Source organism: Trichoplusia ni, chromosome 9 (genome assembly GCF_003590095.1).
Source record: "Trichoplusia ni isolate ovarian cell line Hi5 chromosome 9, tn1, whole genome shotgun sequence".
NCBI lineage: Eukaryota > Metazoa > Arthropoda > Insecta > Lepidoptera > Noctuidae > Trichoplusia > Trichoplusia ni.
The window spans coordinates 467,853-489,492 of NC_039486.1; the positions used below are offsets into that span (position 1 = coordinate 467,853).

The following is a 21,640-nucleotide window of genomic DNA, read 5'->3' on the forward strand; positions in this document are numbered from 1 at the left end:
CATAGATAACGGATTGCTATTTGAAACGAGACGTAAGTGAAAAGTGATGCCATCAGCGCCGGCAGCGGACCCTAATACAATTGAAAGGGCTACGAATGGAAACCAATATTTGTTGAAGGAGATTGAGAAGATTCCTCGCCTCTGATACTTAGGTACTAAATGTAGTTCGTGTACATTGTTTTGGGACTTCGCACTTATCACTATGAAGTCTTGAAGTAAGACTGAAAGATTTTGGAACCAAAGTAGTTACGCGCACTGCGCGTACCGTAGCGCGGTGCTTGTTTCTTAAATGTTTACGCTATTTGCAATGAAAAAAGTAAATTAAGTTAAAAGATGACAATAATTGGTACACACACACCATAGAAATCTAAATAACAAATCTAAATAACAAGGTAATAGAAATGGCATACACCGCGGCGATCTATCGAAACGCATGTCGCCGGTGGGCGGGGCTTCAACACATTCACAGCAAATAACTACGCAATCACGCAAACATTAACATCGAGAAGACCAAGCAAACAACACTAGGCCGTACGTCTAATGCAATAAGATTGACTTTGTCGTTGTATGGATTCACTAACTCACACAGTCATTGCATTTTTTTGCATTAGTTGTAGTGATTACGTAAACTACACTAGGGATTGACTACGGATCCGAAATATAATGAAAGACGAAATTATGAGTGACAATGTTTTTTGTTGTATTCTTCTATGGATTGCATTATAATAAGTACCTACTTACAAAAAAAAAATCGCTAAGTGTCGGTTGACAAAAAAAAATATTATTAGGAAATACTTGGTACCTAGGTAGGTTTGGTTTATACGGCGACTTTTTAGTCGTCTTACAAAAGCAGCCCAGTTCATGTATCGAATGACTAGTAAACGTTCATAATAAAAAAATAGGTATTTATGAGATTTGGATAAATTTAAATTGCAATTTTTATTCAATGCTATGCTATAGCACATGGCGTACTTTTTGAAACATTCAGTTGCGAGCGCGGTCCGAGCCGTAAAAATGGAGAGGGGCGCGGGCGGCGGCGGGCGGCAAGTTATCAAGCATGCAACTAATTTCATAGTGTATATTCGGCCTAAGTTATAGGGTACCAATTTCGTTTACCCGTGGTAGTCATCTATTTGTCTTTTGTATTTATTTGCACCCTGCGGGATTCTGAAATAAAAATATATTCAATAATATGTTTACAAAAACAAACGACTATTAAAATTGTTACTTTTCGTATACAATGTTCATTTTGGATAATTTGTCCGCACTTAACCACATCACTATTGCCGACAGTTTTGTGCGGCCGTACCACTACAAATACGATCGCAGTGATAAATATTATTTTTCGTTATACATTTCTCTTTTTACAACGGTGCATTTCTGTAAGTCTCTTACTGCAGAGGCAATGATTAGTAAAGAATGCAATTGTTGCAGGATGGTGCGATATAAATATGCTTTATAATGAAGGTTATGTTTTGAAATTTAATTTTGCAATAACATCAATATTACTGCAATAATTTACTTACCGATAAAATATTATTTCTTTATTTATGTTATTACACGATGCAGATGAATTTCCAGCCTGAGAAACGCCGCAAAACGCCATTTTTAGTGGTTCTTGCTGTGACGACGTTCCGCGAGCGACTGAGCGTAAGTTCGCGCGCTGGTGTCGTCCAAGACACCAGTGTGGCGACAAGGTCACGCGGCGTTGGCACTTCTATTACCTTGTTATTTAGATTTCTATGGTACACACTTATTCTCGATTCTTGTTAAGCAAGTAAAGTAGTAAAAACATTAAAAAAGCATACCGTTTTGACGATTACTATTAAGAAGTTTTCCGCGAGTAGCTTAATTTTAAGCCGCCCAAGAAATTTCTGTATTAGATTATTTTCAAAAAAATAAATTTAAATTAGCTTGATAGCATTCATTTACAAAATGAACATGACTCTTATACAGATATAAGAATCAAATGAATATTGCTCTGCGCTAAATCTCTTCTCTCCTATCAATCCACTCTCCTCTTTCTAACCAAATATATTGATTTGCTTTTTTTTAATAGGCGCTATTAATTCATGTGACCCAGAACCAACAATTGTAACCAATGCTATCTGAAAAATTATTAAATGATGTAACGGTTTACTCACGCGTATTTATCGGGGTAACTCGGCGGGATCGCGAGTCGAACTGTTGCGATCCTCGCGATCCCGCCGCGTCTGCTCATGATTAAGGACTCCGGTCCATTACTATCAAAATATCTGAAAAATGTAAAAGAGAAGTATTGCGAAGTCCTTGTCCAAAACAAGTCGTATACCATTTGTTTTTGTTCCACAAATGTAATTCGTTTGACCTTCACCTCCACGAAATTAGAAAGTTGTAATAAAAGTGCGGTAGTCGTAAAAAACTTTGTCATCGTGTATTGAAGGACGTAGGTTTTATTGAGAGCCAAGTTCGTGCCTTAGTTTTTCTATCGAAGCTTAGTTTTAGTATGCCTCGCAAACTGTTTATCTACTTAATAACATAAAAATATGAAATTTGAATCTTTATTGAGATGCTGTAAACGACATAGGCAAATATGTATTTTGATTTTAGGCTTTTTGCATGGGCAAATGTAATTCTAGTTAGATACTATCCTAAGTATAAACTTAGTGGAATGCCTCGTAGCTTTTATCACCGACACAGGATGAGTGTGAGTAGCTAAAAAAGAGACAGCGATTGTCGGCGCCCTAGTTCAGAAAATATTCGCTAAAATGTTCATAAAGTTGGTAGCGACCACAATGTATTACGTAACTTTGATTTACAATGCGGGTAGCAACAGTATGTCGGTAAAGTCGGGGGTTCCGTTGAAAAAAAATTGAATTGAGCTCTTCACAACTGATGTATGTATGTAGATAAGCCGTCTTAAGATTCAAGGGTAGATCTGCGTAACCTTTACTGAGAAATGCTGGGTCAAATAGCTATTACAGTTCATCCACGTGTAACCCAAGCACCGATCGTTTTAAGTGCCATCAAATTACAAGTCACAAGTACCACTTAGGATTTATTTGTAAAAGCCCTCAAACGGTGACGGAATCACAAGTTACTTTAATGATTATGTTGGCAACTCGTGTGTTGAATTCGAAACTAAAATATTTGAGGTTGTCGAATAACTTATAAGACATACAATAGTAGTTTTGGTAGACATTACAGCGCTTTTAATAAGCTTTCATTGAAGTCTGTCTTTAATGGTTGTTCTTCTTCGTTTTAAAAACGATTAAGTACTGACACGACAGAATGATTGATTTCAATGTCTTTGCAGCAACGAGAATACCGCATAACTTGACATACAAACTAATTGATTTTCATATTGATTTACACAAGTTCGAAATAAGTAGCGCCCACGGAACACCCAATTTCTTAGTTGTTTGTTGTTTGCCGAGTCCTCAAAGTTATAAATTATTTCTGCGAAGTATTTCGAGGTAGGTACCTATTGCTCAAAAGATAGCGCTCCTTGTTGATTCATTTATGGATTTATAGAAGGCGACACTTCTTATACATTATTTATTGAGTTTTCTTTGCGGTTTCCCGGATGGAACTGACCATTTCCCCCTAGAGAGTGTCATAAAAAGAGATTGAGGACTTATGCAAGACAACCGAGATCTGAAAGTACTTTATAAAAGCTTTCAAACAAGTTTTATCTTTAATACCAGTTTTTTTTACCGTGTAGTAATAAGACACTGCGTTCAACAAAACCATCATCATCGGCCTAGCCTTTTCCCAACTATGTTGGGCTCTGTTTCCAAACAAAACCCTTATCATTAATTAATTAATTAATATTTTTTTGGGTTTTGATTTAAGTCAATTTAAGTGTTGAAAATATGTTATGGCTCTTAAGCTATTATGTGAGAAACTTAAGTATCCGAGGGAACATTTTTCAGACTAATCTCGATCGTGCTTATCGCTAAAACAACGTCAGCGTGGCGTGTTAGCTAGTGTTCGTGTATAATCTGGTGATATTATCTAACTTAGGTAAGTCTTTACAACTTAGATTAAAACATCGCGTGACTCATGTAAGCTGGCAATTTAAACTTTTCCCCCGTTCCCTACTATTTTGAATGGCACTGTTACGTACTGTCTGGAAATAGAATTTATGTCGGGAATCTCGTTGCAGAGTAAGTTTTGTGTGTAGGAGGTGTTTTAGTACCGTGATGAGCCTACGCTGCTTAACTCAGCTTAGGAACAACTTAATATTTTCGAGTAGGACGTAATCATAATGAACCCAGCCTAACTGGAGGCAGATACTTTTTCTCGGGTACTTAGTATGAACGAGGACTGAGCACTAAGTAGGTACCACGCTAGAATCGTGATTTAAAAATGTCTTTCAAATTTTCATAAATGTTCGTGTTTTAATGTAAAATCGTTGGATGTAATTATGGCATTGACAAAAGACGAACCAAAGGGCCTGTTATTAATTGAATGCTCATATTTACTCAGCGTGTAAATAAAAGGTTTGTTAATTAATCCCGAAATGTTTATTCTGTCATGAAAATTGACATGCGAGAGCAATATATTGTTTCAAGTAGGATATTTTGGATTCTCCGCATCATGAGAGTCTGTACTGATATTAAGTCCTTGGTTTTAAAATAATATGTTCTTGGTGTCCAACAGCAGGGTAACAAATGTGTGTTTTCATGTTCTTTGGCAGTGGCGTGACTCACGCACAGCTCGTGGCCGTGAACAATAGAATATGACTAGACACTCATAACAGTGAATCCCGTGAACTCACCCCATAATAAAATTGCGTAAATGACTGAATTGTTTCATTTGACTCCCGGTTAGTTCAAACATTACATGCTATGTAATGTTTTGGTTTACCTGTGACTGAATATTTCATCGTCAAGTATTAAGAATTAATTACCTATTTTGAATTAATAAATTACATTCATAAGAAATATTTTTTTTTTTCAAATATTAATTGAATAGTTGCGTTATTATTTTTGTTTAGTAGCCACAAAAAATACAATTCATTCGCTGAGACATTATTTTTCAAATCTGCGATTTATTTGGCAAACAAAAGCTCTTTTCTCATTACGTCATCATTTATATTATTAATGTGGTTTGTTATCCTTTTGTATCTGAGGTTAGCGTACATTATGTAACAGATCACCGTACATACCATTGACGTAAGCTAGCAACAACTTTCTTGTAACGCGGACTACCATTAGGCCCAAGGTGAAGGTCGCGCCGTTTCTAAGCAACGCGCTGACAACAAAGCTTTTCTCACTGTAATTTAATATTATTAATGGTTTCTGAACATGGATTTTGCATTATAATTGTATTAAGTGTTATAATCGCTCTTTTAATGTGAATAAATAGGTAATGTAAAAGTTGGTGTTGTTAATGGCCCCACGGTGGGTGCCATTATGCCTTTGTATTCTGCGTGTTCGATTGCTTATTTTAGATCATTTGATATTAATGGGTTCGGACATTTATTATGATAAACGGCTGTTAATAATTACTTTATTAATATAACATGCCCAATTGTTTAGTATTTGGTGTTGTGGTTGTTTCGTAACATACCTTGTTTGTAGAGTATTAATAAAGGATCCTAAATATTTTTCAGTCATCATTTTTTTTCGCAAATATATTTTAATAACCATGAGAATATAACCCAAATTACATTAAAGGATCGATCAATGAACATACATACGTCGAATGCGTCAACAATCTAATTGCTCTTCTAAAACGATTATTTCAATCGGTACGTTTAATTTCAGGTATCTCGACGTTGTCCGGATGCGGGTCCCCGGACCAGTTGGACCGGCTGCCGGAGCTGCCGGCGGCCGAGGAGAAGCGGCTGCGGCGCGCCGCGCAGGTGCTGCAGCAGCGGCTCGTGCTGCGGCAGTGGCTGTCCACGCACCGCCTGCAGCACACATACACCAAGTCAGTACATTATGTCTTTAATTTATTGATCTTATACAAATCAAGGGGATGACCTGGTTATATAATATAACGAATAGCTAAGTGGTTGAGGTCACCAAACCAAACCTACTGAGCACGTCGTGTCGCGAGTTCGATCCCCGCGTAGGACAAGCATTTGTGTGATTCACGAATGCTTGTCCCGAGTCTGGGTGTCTTTGCGCATGTGATTTGAATGTTTGTGAAATCCCCCGCGACGCTAGAATTAAATTCCTTAATGCGGGAGTCGTTTTTTTAAAGAAGAGAAAATCATGATTATCTGAAACATAGTGCCCTAAAAAGAACACCTAGCCGATAGACCATAAAGATAATACTTTACTATAAATTCAATATTAAACTATACGTAGGGGAAATAATCGTGAAGATAATAAATTCTTGTATAAGAATAAAAGATTACCTTCCTATTAAATAATTTAATGACTTTCGTCCGTTGGCAAGAACTTCGTTAGCTAAAACAATAATGAGAGTAGAATCTAATTTATTGTCAGTTATAGTTGAAGTAATTAAACTCCTTAGTTCCAAGAAATTCTATTAAGAAGGTTCTGTTCTTAAGGAAATTCAACTTAAGAATACTTACGGAAATCATTCAGAGAATTGTTTTACATTTAACGCTATAATCTTCCTTTAATAATAGGTATTTGGATTGCGAAACTAGTAGCACGCCGGAACACTAAAATTTTGACGAGATCGATATCTGCCAGTGGGCTGCTATAGGCTATAGGGTTCAGGAGGAGAATATGAAATTTAAAGGGAGTTTAAAAAAGGAATTGGCTCCTTGTTTTACAGGGATTTCATTAAAATTCAAGTGAAATGCACGAGGACACCCACTGGGGTCGGGAGAAGCATTCTTGGATCACACCAAAGCTTGTGGCTACGCGGTAATAGAACTCGCGACAAGTCGCGTCGCGCGCAGTGGGTTTGGCGTGGTGACTTCAACAACTCGGCGTATATATATGTATATACCTCTTAATAAAACCGATTCGATTACTGAAATAACGACCTTATGTTTTAATGACAGTAGTCGCATCTGTAGTCTGTACCACAACGGAGAGCTCTGAAAAGGATATTCGAAGTAATATCCGTTTATACGCCTCCATATTGACCTTTGATAAATGTTATTATGAATATGAAATGCTTGAGAGATATAAATTTTCTATTTTGGTCTAAAGGAACAAATATGGGTTGGAAGAACTTTGCCAGCAAGACTCACCCACAGGCTAAGCACTAAAATGGTTTATGGGAAATCGTATTATCCTAACGTTTTATAAATAATCTAGCTGATCCGGCCAACTCCTTTCTGCCGGGTTGACTTGTGAATTTAAAACATCCTTGGTGCCAGACAAAAAATTCAATCAATTTGATCAGGTTTTTAAGGGTTTGTGACATGCACCCTTACCTCAAACTTATACATACAAGATAAATATAAACTACTAACTCTCATTATGAAGGAAAAACAATAAAGCTTATTTAAAAAATAAGATTACCGTCTTTTAAGCGTAAATAATTACCTCCGAAGCTTTAGTTGTGTAGAAAATCAATACCTCTGACGTAATAGAAGTTGTGAATATTCAAAGTGAGGTGCATCTAAATTCAGAACGGACACCCGCCAGCCTACCTTTTGTTAAAAGTGTGTCAATTTTGATACAAGCCCTGGCTTTTGTTCCGAGCCGTCGGCGTTAGCGACAATGGCTCCGGCGAGTCATTCAGCCGCGCCCGCCCGGCCACCACCGGCACCGAGCCACTTTACAAACTCTAGATTGATGTTTCAGAAAGCTATTTTTATTGTTCCCACCACTTTGATACTGTTTGCCTTTGGAGTGGAACTTGGTTTTGTATAGCGGATTGTTGTGTAGTTACTATGCAAACACCAAGACAAGACACCACTAGGGCTCTTGTTTTATTGTTTGAAGTTGGTCATGCATTGTACGTTGTTTGGACACACAAGTGTTCTCAAGTTTAACTAAACCAAGAAAGATATTTAGAACCGAAAACTGCGGGACAGGCTTTTCTCTGTAAATTACGGCTATATTGTCATTAAATTATTCAGGAAATAACATCCTTTTCAATTTTGTGTTAACCCGATTAAGCTAATGCTGGAAATAGATACTCATAATACGCCTCAAAAATAGGTCAACAAAATTGTAGTCGATACGATGTTATTTTCCAAACAAATTCCCCGGAAGTCTTCCGGCAAAAGCATAAAAATGATAATAAGAGATACGTCTGCATGAGCTCACACAAAATCCGCTCTTCCGTGACTGTAGTTTTACGCCAATTTCATATTCTTAAAGGAAAATTTTGCAAAATTTTAATACATCACGTATTTCAGCTCTTAGCTTGCATTTTCAGATAACATCTGTGTCGACTGCACGTCATGTGTGTTAGATAACATATTATATGTACATATATGTCTGCTCGATACGGAAATGCGGCAAAATACTTTCAAGTTCGGCTTCAGTATTTGAACAAAGGAACGAAAAATATTTAATTCGTGACTAACTTTCTTGAAATTGTCTTTTAGCTTTTCCTCGAATATGGCCAATAAAATCCTCGTCACTGAGCCAAGAATCATGATTGCTTTATTTAGAAGCTGAATTAGTCTATTTACGGAAATACAAGAAAAAAAAGCCTGTTAAAGCGAAAAAATAAAATGGCTTTTGTCCAGTCCCTGATTTGGGCACCGGATTATTACACGCTTTTTGATTATTACATTCAAAATTTACATTTACAAGCACAATTTGGACGATCTGGCGCGTTTTCATATTCATTGCTTGCGCCTTCCCTTTTCAACTACAAAAGGGTATTGAAATTTTTATTATTGAAGAAAGCTTGATATTGGAGAAATCTTTGGTCGCACTAAAAATATCCTTGTATAGGGGAAGGTATATTATAGATACTGTTGATAAAACATAGGCTCGGGATTCGCATGCGGGTGCAAATTGAACACGATAGTGACTATCAATAATCTCACCTGGCTCGGACCGAGCATTGTCCGCTGCAACTAGGTCAACAGCGACCTCAGTTTATAAGCCCACTTTAGTATTTTATGCAATATAAACGTATTTTTATTTTCCAAGCTTACAAAATACATGCAACAGTAATTTCCTCGTCATGAATAGAACTCATTTGCGTTGGTCGGTAGTGATGAATTTGTCTCTATACAGTTATGAAAGGTCGGGAAAAATTTGTTTCATTTTTCAGCGGAACATGTTCTGGGTAATGAAAAGTATTATTTGCCATTTTCTTGTACAGACCTTGCACAATTTTATGAGGCTTATGTAACATTTATCAAGCGTTTAGAAAAAATTGATGAAACTCCTGTAGTGGCGTTAAACGTTTAATTAATATCTTTAATTATTATTAAATTTTCTTAAAACGCTACTTGGACCAAGAAATAACTTCCCGGACATAAAACCATATCTTCAAAGTAAATCAAAATACTTCATCTGAGATAAAAGTCCTTTGCAGTTGCCAGGAACTCAATGGAGCGAGAAAGATTGCCATACATCAAGCGTAGGGACGTGAGCCCATAGGCATTAGATCGGGCTTCAGCCATCTAAGTGAAAACGTGAATATATTCCGGCCTGGTCTGGATTTGGTTTTGCTAATCGGTATTATAAAGGGTCGGCAAAATGATATAATCATAAACTCAGGGTTTTTTATACAAACCTTAATCAAAATGATCAACCAGAGCTTGTTTATTTACATAAGTATTATACTTTACGGAAGCTATTAGCATCACAATCGTACGTGGTAAACTGACTTACAAGATAATTATCATGGACTTGTATTCTAATTAGCGCTGGCCATTATAAAGGGACACGAATTTATCTCAGTGTTTATAATTAGCTTAAAATTCAAGAGTAAAATAATTCTACTGAGGCAAATGTTTAAAAGCCTGATTTTAAGTATTTTGCTCCCGACTATCGGAGAAACTCAACCCGTTCCGATCATCCTCTCCAACTTTGGTAACAGCTAATAGTAAACTTCGATATTGGCATCGACATTAGCTCTGAATGTAATTCGATTCCCAAATCACTAAGGATCCTCCAAACATCCGATAACTTCATACTAAAGTTATTCTCAAACTTGTTCTGAATTTCAAGTGTTCAAATACTGATTTATAGCCGTATGTGTTCGGGGCCTGCTTGTTTAGGAGCCTTGTTTATGGTCCCCCCGAGAATTCTAGCGCAAATTCTATTGGTTCAATTTCGGAGGATTGCGGATTTATTGGCGAAGAAACGAAATTAAATGGAAAGAGTGATTGAGATGTAGTGAATTGTTTGCAATTTGTTGGAAAAATAAAAATAGAACGTATTAACAGAAATTGTTCAGCATGTTGATGTGTGTTTTTTATGGGCTCTTAGTATTCAGACTTTACGTATTCTGCCCTCGTATGGTTCAGTGTGAGAATTTTGATTGATTGGTTGCGACACCCCACACTAGACATGAAAAGAAATGGATTCTTCATTACCGTTACACCATGGTCTGCAAAGTTGGCTTCTCCAGTAAATATTAATATTACTTTACTTTTAAGACATCAATTGTAAGCGGCTGCGTCAATAGGGTCGTCAAGTTTTTACATGCAAACACGCCTCGGAGATGTTTAGGTATCAAGCAGCCTCACTCCTTCAAGGTTATCCTCAAATGCTCTAATATTGCGAATAAATACCAATAACTCTTTCTGAATATACTGACTATAAACGTTTGCTAAGCTGACCACAACTCGAAGTTAGCCAGTACTAACCGCACATCTGATTAATATTTCGTGTTCGCTAGCCTCAGCAGAGCTATATCGACGTAGCTTGTTATAGGAACCACTCTACATTTTCATATGATCACAATAGACATGGTTCCTGCACATCAAAGTAAAGATCGTTATTCCTGTGCTCGATGCATAAATATTTAAGGGTTGAATACGTTTGAACATCAGAGGATTGGAATCTTCGAAGATACGTTTAGCCTAGTGTAGCGTTTAATGCAAAGAACGGCTTGGAATTCTTTTTTTCTTTCTCTTAGTTTTCTTTGAGCAAAAGAGGTTTGGAGTCTTTCATAACTTATAAGGGGTTTGTTTTTGGTCTTTGTTGGTTAATAAGTTCTGTAACATAAAAAGTGAAATATTGAAGTTTACCTTCATTTGAAGGAATCTTTATATTATTCCAATATATATCTCAACCCCAATTAATAACAGAATCTTAACGAGCTTTAAAAAAAAACCTAGTCAGAACGACAGTTCAGTTTAGTTTTAAATTTGGATAAACTCAAAGGGATACTAGGATTAGTAGGAAAGAGTGTTCACTACTTTCTCCCAATAACACATCAACAACTAAATCTTAAGTAGCAGTAACAAACTTTGAAGAATACCTTCAAAATTGTTGATATGAACCCCTGTCGAGCCCTGTTTGCCCTAAACGAACCATAAAGATAGATGCGCCCGTTTATTGGTACTCACCTCGTCATATCAGTAAAGCTTAGTCAAATACGATTTCTAGACGGATAAAAAATCCAATTTTTGTTTATGGGATATTTTTATAACTTAGTAAAACGCATCCAATATGCGTATGCCAAACTAAGTAGTTATTTCTTGGGGAAATTTGAACCAGGCGATTTTGTAAACCTCGTAATAATGCTTGGTATGAAAGACGAATTAGTATGTCACAAGAGGCAGACGCCGTATGATCTGAGCAGTAACTAAACATAGAGCTACGATATTACACAAACAATATGCGATGTCATATAATATGGGTACACATGGGTGATTTAATGCCACAATTAGCGACGCTACTAAATCGCTTTGAATATGATTGATGGTTCTGCTAAATTAGCTTTGCACTCAATTCGGGGAAGTCGTAGTGTGCATAGACTTAGCAAAAATGTATATAAATGTCGCTGAACTCGTTAATCATTAACAGAACGAAAAATTACTTTTGTGTATCTACGCTATATATGAAAATAATGAAGATATAACTGTGTTCTTAGCATTTTCAAACAGTCGTGACAAATTGGACACCTTGAAAGGTCAAAAGTATATTTGAATGTTAAGTATTTTCATGTCTAAAAGAAAAGAACACTTTGTTCTCTCAAAGCAAAAGCAACGCTCAAAGCTCAGGTATATTTTTGCGGATACGATGGTACAAGATTTTAATAAAGCCTTGTGAAGTCACATATTTAAAGCAGTGTATAAAAGACCACAAGTGAAAAGTTAATGTTTTCAACAATATCTGTATGCAGCAAAAATCGTTACAACATTAGGTACTTAGGAGATTTGATATTACAACATTTCTCGATAAAGTCACTCAGGACGAATATTTGGATCATCGATGTATAGAGATTAATATTCTTTTAATAACTCTTCTATGAAAGTATCTCGTTCGAACTTGTCTCTTACGCTATACATCTCCGGGCTATGATTTATTACAACTTCACTCGCGCAGAAAACTGCAGATATGCCCTGATTTGATCGACTAACGAAGAATGATGATGTAACTTTTACCCAGTTTAAATAAGGTCATATTTCGCTTTACCTCGTGGAACTATTTTTTGCGAATTTGATGTAGAAATTGGTTTTTGTTTGTCTGGCGAAAAATAGCTCTTGGATTTTTTATCCCTATGTGCTAGGATTGGAAGAACAAATATGTACAGATTTGGGCGCCTAGTGTTTGTTATACTTTTCTTTCTGTTATTCCTATCTTGATCTCTGTAAGTTAAAGAATAATGATTTTTTTTTCTTCTATAATATGTTACAGAGATAGAATATACTTAAAAACTTTTCTATAGTTTGAGGAATATTTTCTAGATTTCATGCATTTTTCTTACGCCAGCAACTGCAGATACTAGCACAAGTTTCAACACTGGCACTTTAAAATTGCATAATATGAGAGATGCGAAACTTAGGTGTAAGCAACAAAGCTTTCATTATTCTTTATGATGTTATTACTTAAAATATATGACCTAATAAAGAGTTAACTACACATGTAGGCCGGAAGGCGGGAGCTGCCATGAATAATGTTCGTCCACGGCCTCTGTTTATTCGTGTTAAGGCCGGTAATCTAGCCCCATGGAACAGCACGGAATATAGTTGTAACACGATAGCACGCTAACTCTACCATGTTGTGTTACGTAGCTTTACTCCTTCTAAGTAATTGTATGCGCGGTGCGGATGCACAGGCGGTGCGACCAAGTGTGGCGGTTTCCAACTATGACTATGTATGAGGAGAATAATGCTGAAGTTGGTCTTTGGTCAGAATTGAGGATAAGATTATGTTGCAGCTGAAGTCTTAAACTAATACTATGCTGAATTGGGTTGAAAGTTGACTCTCTAATAATATAATATGATACACGCATATTTATAAAACTTCTATGAAAGGAACCTGAGAAGTAAGCTTAGTTAGCATATTAATAAGTTTTGTGATCACAGAAATATGACTACTAATGGATTTAGTAAATTCCAAGTGTCTGGAAACTTGGTCTTATGATTGGGCAAAAAAAATAAGCATAACCACACGCATACTCTACTTATAAAAGCGGCTAGGTGTTATTGTTTTTATTTACTTGATAAGACCGACCTAAACTCTAATACTAGCACTGCCAAAAGGTCGAACGTGTCTATCCCTAAAAGCGTGGGAACACTGAATGCTAATGAAGTCGTCGAACACGAACGAACGGACATGAGTGACATGATTCAATCAAAGCTCACGTCAGCCCGCGATAATCCGGTAGACGGTAACGTAATCACCCGTGTCGCACCTCTCGGACGACAATGTCGGCTCTAGTGAGCTTTCCAGATTTGTACTAAGGGCATTGTTATCATTACAGATTGACGGTGTCGGGTTACCTGTCAATCAAACACTGTCGAAGTTAATGACCGCGGACTCTAACTAGTGACTGGATTATCATTAACATCAGCGGTATCAATTATGTTCTTATCATTGACATTTATTTTAAGTTCCAGCTATTTAGAATAGAGTGAGAAATGAGTAACTATCAATAATGACGTATAAAATAAAAACATTTCTATCACAACACAAATAACAATTTTCGTAAACATTGATATAGTAGGTAATGTTCGCGTCATTAACCCTTTATCTTTGACCGTTGCGGGGTCGTTCATCACGCGCCGGGCCTCCGCGACCCATCTAACACAATCAAACGCACCCCACGTCTTGCCTCACAGGCTTCGGCCGGGTAATGGCCCGCACCGGACTTAACGGCCATTTGTAAATGGATTGCAATTTTCCAAAAGTTTGCTCAATGATGTGATATTTTAGGTTGTTAGATGAATTCCATTAAGTGGATCTTTTCAGTAAACGATACTTTTCTCACACAAAAGTGAATCAAATAACACGTAACTTTAGCAAAAATCGTAGTATCTTAAACAACTTAAAGTACTTGTTTCTTATGCGACCATCTGTTTTGGTGACAGACTCCTCAGTCTCGATGTGTCATCACTGGAGGACGTGTACTGGCTGGAGGACAGCACGGCGCGCCACGTCCTTGACCCCAAGGACTTCGGAGCGTGGTCGGCGGCGCGCCAGAGTCTACCCACTGGCAAGGAGGCGCTGCAAACCCTGAAGGCCGACCTCTGGAGTGCTGTGGTTAAGAACAGCAAGCACCAGGACGCCTGGACTTGGGGTATGCAAAATCAAACTCGTTTCATCTTTAAAGATGATACCAGATGGAAAATAGGCAATCTATAACTGATGATGGGTGTGCAATTCAGGTGGCATGTTGGTCGTGTCAGTGTCAGTCTGCGGTCTGGTGACCCTGGCGGCCATGACGCAGCCTTCCCTAGCGCCGGAAGCGAAGCACTCGCTACTGCAGTATGTCACTGGCAAATATTTGCACCCACCTAGTTGTAAGGTAGGCCTCTGTCTTCATGGGTTTAAGACAAACTATTATTGCATTGGACTTTGGAGTGTATGATAATTTTGTTGATAGGTTGAATGGGGTTGGACGGAACCCCAAGCAGTAGGTGAGACGATGTGCTTCACCGTGCACTGTTTCCAACGTAACGGTCACCCGTACCCGATCTGTGATACCGACGAGCTGTCCGTCTCCATATCCCACGGCACCAGGAAGGTAATCGTGAGTTTGGTATTGTCTTATACTTAGCATGGTTTTAATTAGGTCACGAGACAATTTGTAATCACTTCAGAATTCAAGGTAACATAAAGATTTGGTTCTCACAAAATGCACCTCTAGAATATAAAGCATGTCCGTTGGGTCGAGATTCGCTTATTGCAAGATTTAACTGCAAGACAAACTTTTACATTTTGGCTTTGTACCAAACTTTGATATTTATTGTTTGTTTGAAGAATTTTCGTTTTAGCTAAAATTTTATCTAAAGCATTTTAGGCATTTTCGTACCTATTTTAGTAGATTGGTTTTTAATCAACAATTTCGTCAATTTTAGAGGTCTCAAGTTTGCATGTATGTTGTAGGTGACGGCTGTGGTAGAACTAGGTTCAGGAGATCCGGCGCAAGCCAACACCGCCAGAGTGAAGTTTACCGTTAGGACTGCTGGCGTCTACATCGTGTCTGTTATGATTGGTAAGCATCTTTGATGTTATTAGTAATTTCTGTTTGTTTTTAAACCATTTTGTTTGCTCTTTGAAATACTTGGTTTACTAACAAGTGCTGCTTTGAGGGATCTTTCATGATGTATTACTGTAATATGAATGTGATTAAGAACAATATATGTAAGCATATTGTTTACTCCCAATATTCTTAACAGCAACTATTCTTAATACTGTTTATTCTTTTAAATCGCAAACCCATACTTATTCATTCAGCTCTCTTCCGCTTGTCGTGCCGACAAATGTTATTCTTCATTTAGAAAAAGTTCTGTTATTGTAACGGCCGATTAAATCCGGGTCCGACACAATTGAAGCGGTTTTTGTGATGCTCGGTGCAGGCGGCGTGGCCATCAGCGGCAGTCCGTTCCGGCGCTGGTTCACGGCGGGGCGCGTGGAGGCGCGGCGCTCGCGCGTGGGGCGCGCGCACCACGCGCTGGTGTGGGCGGCCGCCCACGCGCGCACGCTGCACGTGCACCCGCGCGACCACTACGACAACCCCGCGCCGCTGCCCGACACGCAGCCGCCAGAGGTACTGCGCCATGCATACAGATTCTAATTAGGTCTCAACACTTGGTGACTGCACGGGTAGTCGAGGAGTTGACTTCACCACACCAAGCCCACAGTGCGATCCCCGCGATGGACAAGCATGAGTGTGATCCACGAATGCTTGTTTCTGAGTCTGGGTGTGCTTTTTTGCGTGTTTTGTATATTTGTCTAATTCCCCGCGACACAAGGATTAAATTTCGAAATGCGGAAATCGCTTAATAAATGTCAGGGCTCTATAGCAAAATACTATGTGTTTCTAGGGTTTCTCCATAAAAATCAACCCTCTGGGTGGCGAGGTGGACGAGAAGCTGTCGTCTTCGGCGACGTTCACGTATGACAACGTGAACCAGCGCGTGAGCATGTCGCTGTGCTTCGAGCGCGCCGGCGTGTACCGCGCGCAGGTGCTCTACGAAGACATACTGCTGCACAACGGGGAGTTCGACTGCATCGTGCTTACTGGTACGCTGATATTGTAGCTTCTACAAGTATTTGAACGTGTTGATAAAAAAATTTTGCTAGTATATGATATCAGAAGATCTTGTTGATATTTATCGTCAGATAATAGTAGAATGAAGGACAAAGTCAAGGCGAAAAAAAAACCTAATTACTAGCATTTATCAGTGACATAGAAATGGTATTTAGATGCCAAGCCTATATTATTATTTTGTACAGTAGTTTTTTTTTTGCAGAGTGATATTGAGAAGTTGTCAGTCAACTTTCATTGTTAGTCAACTTTCATTACATACCATACAAGCATCGCTTCTTATAACAAAGTATCCTTACAGCTAGCGACACCGCAACAGTCCAGCGCAACATATCGTCGAAGCGCCACAACATCTGCTACGAGGCGCGGCTGCTGACCGGCAAGCCCCGCCGGGTGCTGTGCTGCATCAGCCCCAAGCAGCTCACGCTCAAGGACTACATCCTCAAGTTCATACCCAAGAGGATCACCAGCTTCCGACTCTGCCCCTCTACCAAGGTGAGGAGAAGTTGCGAGTAGTTGGCCTGCCCCTCATCAAAGTTTATTTTGTAAAGACAGGCAGGCAGAGATGCACCATGAAACTTCATACTCAACAACTTAAACTTTTTCTTAGTCGGGTGGGGATAATCGGTGTATTTTCTTCAAGTCCGAAATGTGCTTCATTATAGTCGTAATAGTAGTGTTCTACTTTATCATTTGGAGAGTGTCCGTTGTACAGTTGATCCTGAAGCCGACGCCGGCGGGCTCTGGCCCGGGCGGGGAGTTCACGCTGGAGGACGGAGTGCAGCCGCAGCTGGAGCTGGTCTCCGCCGAGCGGGACCTCATCGCCGCCACCTTCACGCAGCTGCTCATCGCCAACTGCGGCGGAGAGGATACCTTCAAGGTACGAGAGCGGAATAGGTTTCGGTGATTCTTACGCCAGTATTCATTGACGTGACCCTCTTATATGTCTAGTTCTCTTGACACTACTTGATCGTGACAAAGACAGAATGGCACTTGAAAGTGACTCTTGACTCAGTGTCGTTCTTAAATACGGCTTTTAAACTTAAATATTATCTTCGTAATTTATTCCATGGTGATATACTTTTAAACGTTGCATTTTAAGCTTTTTGTAATAAATTTCTTGAAGCAGAGTCATAATTATTTGATGCAACGGTTTAAATTATTTGAGGTATTTATTAGTTGCCGGCTAGTTTGGGACCCAATTGCTTTCTTATTCTTAAGATGACGTAGGGAGGGGGTCCCGTTCGTAAGCTCGCTTCGACAGCAGAGAATATTAACCTGCGTACATGATGTCCAGAACAAGCAGGAGTTCTTCTACTCTGAGATCCGCAAGGCCCACGCGCGGCACCCTCACGAGAAGCTGGCCATCCGCGTGCTGCGCTCCGAGCTGCTGCGGTCCAGCCTCAAGGCCACGCGCCACTTCACCGTGCAGGACTGGTGCAAGAACTTCGACGTCACCTTCCAGGGGGAGCAGGGTATGTCTGCACATGTACACACACACAAAGGCTTTACGTCGTCTATTATCCATTGGAAAAAATCAGTAAGAATTTGCCCATATTTTAAGGTTCCTCTATTGACATGAGACTTTTGTAGCGTCAAATCATCAAGACCAATTACAATCATTTAACTGTTTAACTAAGCTGTATTCATTTGTCGAAATTGAGACATGATTCACAAATGCGAATGCTGCGTGTACGTAAAGATGGTGCCGTATCATGTTCTTATAGTTTTGTAACTGTAACACATTAGCCACACATAGTCTCCTGATTGTACGGCGAGCCACAGCAGGTCTATAGGCACTGTGTTGTGTGTCAGGCGTGGACTGGGGCGGGGTCCGGCGCGAGTGGTTCTCGCTGCTGTGCGCGCAGCTGTTCGACGCCAAGTTCGGGCTGTTCGTGTCGTTCCACGACTCGCCCACCGGCCTCGTGCATCCCAACCCCGACCGGCCGCCGCATCTCAAGGTAACACACGTTACTACCAATGCTTTGCTCTTCATTACTCAAGATTTTCACTTCTGAGAGAGATCTTATAAATGTAATAAGTACTGGACCTTGTTGGATACTGCAAAAGTAAAAATGATAAGGATCGCTTTATTTGCCTGTGAATGTGTTCCAATACCCCCAAAAATTTTTAGTATGTTAAAATTTGATTCTGAAATGCTTACTATTATAAAAGTTATAGCAGTCTATAAATGTCCAATTCTTGTTGAGCAAATACTAATTTTCACATTGAAATAGATGTACTATAAAAGTATGCCAAATTCTGTTTTCATAATCTACAGACATTTTTAAGTGAAAAAAATCTGGGAGATAATTGGCAACTTGCTTCTGCCTATGCCATTTGGAAGAGGTTTAACTGGATTTAGGTTTTGTTAACTGTACCTACTGCCTGGTCGATGGAAAATTATGCACCTGCTTTATATTTATTGTATTTTGTAAGAGAATTTGAATATATTACGTCTATAGCTAAAACACTTCGAGCTGGCGGGCAAGCTGGTGGGCAAGTGCCTGTACGAGAGCGCGCTGGGCGGCTCCTACCGCCAGCTGGTGCGGGCGAGACTCACCAGGTCCTTCCTCGCGCAGATCATAGGCCTCAGGGTGCATTACAAGGTCGGTATTACTGGGCACAACGTAATAATAAATAGTCGATTTTGAGCATAGAAAATTTCGAAATTTGACTGCACAGATAACCGAGTGGTATAAAGATTGCCTCGTCAAAATTCACTGAGTACTTGTCATGAGTTCGATTTCCGCTTGGGACAAGCTTTGTTTGAGTTTGGATGACTTGAATGTGTATGAGAACCTCGCGACATAATTATTAAATTCTTCACTGAGCGAGTAGTTAAACAATAAACAAATAGGCAATAGCCAGTGTAAAGTATAAAAATCTTTAGAAATATTTTTTAAGGTGAAGTTTTACGGCGTTTGTTTTAGCTATAATATCTCTAGTCGTCAATATCTCATATTTAATAAGACATTTCCTCGCAGTACTTCGAGCAAGACGACCCCGAGCTGTACCTGTCGAAGATCAAGTACGTGTTGGAGACAGACCTGGACAGCGGCGACTCCGTCCCCGAACTGTACTTCGCGGACGACGTGTACGACGCGCGCGGGCATCTGGTCGAGACTCACGACCTCGTGCCCAACGGGGCCACCATCAGGGTGAGCTGATACTCATCGGAACCGATAGGAACTCATTCAACCAGATTTAATAGGTTAGGTTACTATCGAATCGGAACTGGTCACTCGCCCAGTAGAAGCATTGAAGGCTTATAATAATTATGACCTTGCGGGTTCTGTAAAATGTAATTTTATTATAGCTACTTTAAATAATTACTAGTTTTTTGTGTTGTCTTGCTAGAATTAATTAGCGTCAAGTGGTTAGAAGTGGGGCTCACTACAAATAATATTCAAACAAAGTGACAGCTTAAATTTGACTATATGACAAAAACGACACTATCACTTTATATCTTAGAACTAGGTCAGACCAGCTGTGTTCAGTATTCCCAATTCAAGTTTTAATTGAATATATATTCCATATACCGTCCATTCACAAGCAGGCCAGTATACCTCGTCGAAACAAGTAGGCTCAATGCACTCCTCCACAACACATTAAGAACTTTTCCCCATTAGAACGAGATCGATCCCATATAATGGTGTTTTCGGTCCCCACACAACACAGTGACCCTTGTTTCCCATGTGGACATAATCGATGACGCCGTGTACCGCTGGGCAGGTCCGCAACAGCAGCAAGGTGTCGTACCTGGACCTGCTGGCGCAGTGGCGGCTGGCGGCGCGCGTGCGGCCCGAGACCGACGCCTTCCTGCGCGGCCTCACGCTGCTCGTGCCCGACAACCTGCTCGCCATCTTCGACGAGAACGAGCTCGAGGTGATATCACTCATTCAGCTATATAGAGTCTCTAGTTATACAAAATTAATAGTAATTTTTCTTCTCGTAGTGCTACGCCGTATAATTCTTTAGATTCGCGGTTCCTAAATGTGTCCTATGTAACATATGCCTATGACCTGCTGATGCCCGTTAAGGGTGCGGTGAACGAATACTTTTCCATTCAAACGTAATACCAAAATCATTATCGCTACGAACATATCACCGACTTAAAGTTATGTTATTCGGATGCAGACGGTATTTATCTAGGTTCCTATTAAACTTTTAGTTTAAAACATTCACTATTTACGAAATGCCAGCGAATTGCATTTCGTATATTTTAACACCGCTAACAGCATGTTTTCAACTTAATATTTCTGTACTAAAAACATTAATATTCTTAATATCCTTTTAATAGGAACACAGATTATATAGTTGCAATTTATCTAAAAATAAGTGGACAAATAATATGTTTTCATTCATTATTTTTGGTATTACGGAACACAACCAAATTTATCACAAATCTGAAATGATATTATCGCTGTCGCATGTCTCACCAACGTCCAACACGCTGTGTTTGTGTGCGTGTACGCACTGCTCGTGGTGTGTGTGCGATGGCAGAAACTCACACTAGCGTTCACGTATACACGTCGCCGTGGCATGCGCTGGCGTTGGGTTCGACATTATAACTATTAGGTATTATACCTATGTAAATATTGTTTTGTTGTTTTTAGTTGTTCATTTTTGACGACGACAGAATAAGTGATAATTAAAATAAATAGTTAAAAAAAAAATTGGACAAAGGGTAGAGCGTGGGCGAGCACATAGGTTATGTTTACTTTTTTTCTGCTTTACTCGGCTATAGTTATAGCGCGCCTAGATTAATACCTTCTTTGTCAATGTAAATTGGATTTCTCCTTTACTTCAACTTTGAGTGTTATAACGTATTTGTTGTAGCATTTGAATTTGAAATTATATGGTTCAAGACAAAATGGCAAAAAAAAAAATAATTTGTCAAGGTTTTTTGACACGTACATATGTTCATTCAATTTGACTACACGGATAGCCGAGCGGTTGAGGTCATCCCGCCTAACCCACTAAGCGCCACGTGTCGCGTGTTCGATCCCTGTGTAGGACAAGCGTTTGTGTGATTCACGAATGCTTGTTCTTAGGCTGGGTGTCTTTGTGCATGTGA

At 39.2% G+C, this 21,640-nt stretch overlaps 1 protein-coding gene across 2 annotated transcripts in view; it reads left to right on the forward strand.

Moving 5' to 3' along the window:
- The window catches only part of LOC113497708 (apoptosis-resistant E3 ubiquitin protein ligase 1), a 37,203-nt gene that overhangs the window by 10,786 nt on the left and 4,777 nt on the right, over window positions 1-21,640 (forward strand). For both annotated transcript variants that reach the window (XM_026877395.1, XM_026877397.1), the window contains 14 exons: window positions 5,754-5,919; window positions 14,378-14,586; window positions 14,675-14,814; window positions 14,893-15,033; window positions 15,396-15,504; window positions 15,869-16,059; window positions 16,337-16,535; window positions 16,862-17,055; window positions 17,276-17,440; window positions 17,858-18,035; window positions 18,376-18,521; window positions 19,026-19,169; window positions 19,548-19,721; window positions 20,296-20,448. In XM_026877395.1, coding sequence (XP_026733196.1) covers window positions 5,754-5,919; window positions 14,378-14,586; window positions 14,675-14,814; window positions 14,893-15,033; window positions 15,396-15,504; window positions 15,869-16,059; window positions 16,337-16,535; window positions 16,862-17,055; window positions 17,276-17,440; window positions 17,858-18,035; window positions 18,376-18,521; window positions 19,026-19,169; window positions 19,548-19,721; window positions 20,296-20,448 — 2,309 coding nt within the window. The remainder of the gene's footprint in view (window positions 1-5,753; window positions 5,920-14,377; window positions 14,587-14,674; window positions 14,815-14,892; window positions 15,034-15,395; window positions 15,505-15,868; window positions 16,060-16,336; window positions 16,536-16,861; window positions 17,056-17,275; window positions 17,441-17,857; window positions 18,036-18,375; window positions 18,522-19,025; window positions 19,170-19,547; window positions 19,722-20,295; window positions 20,449-21,640) is intronic.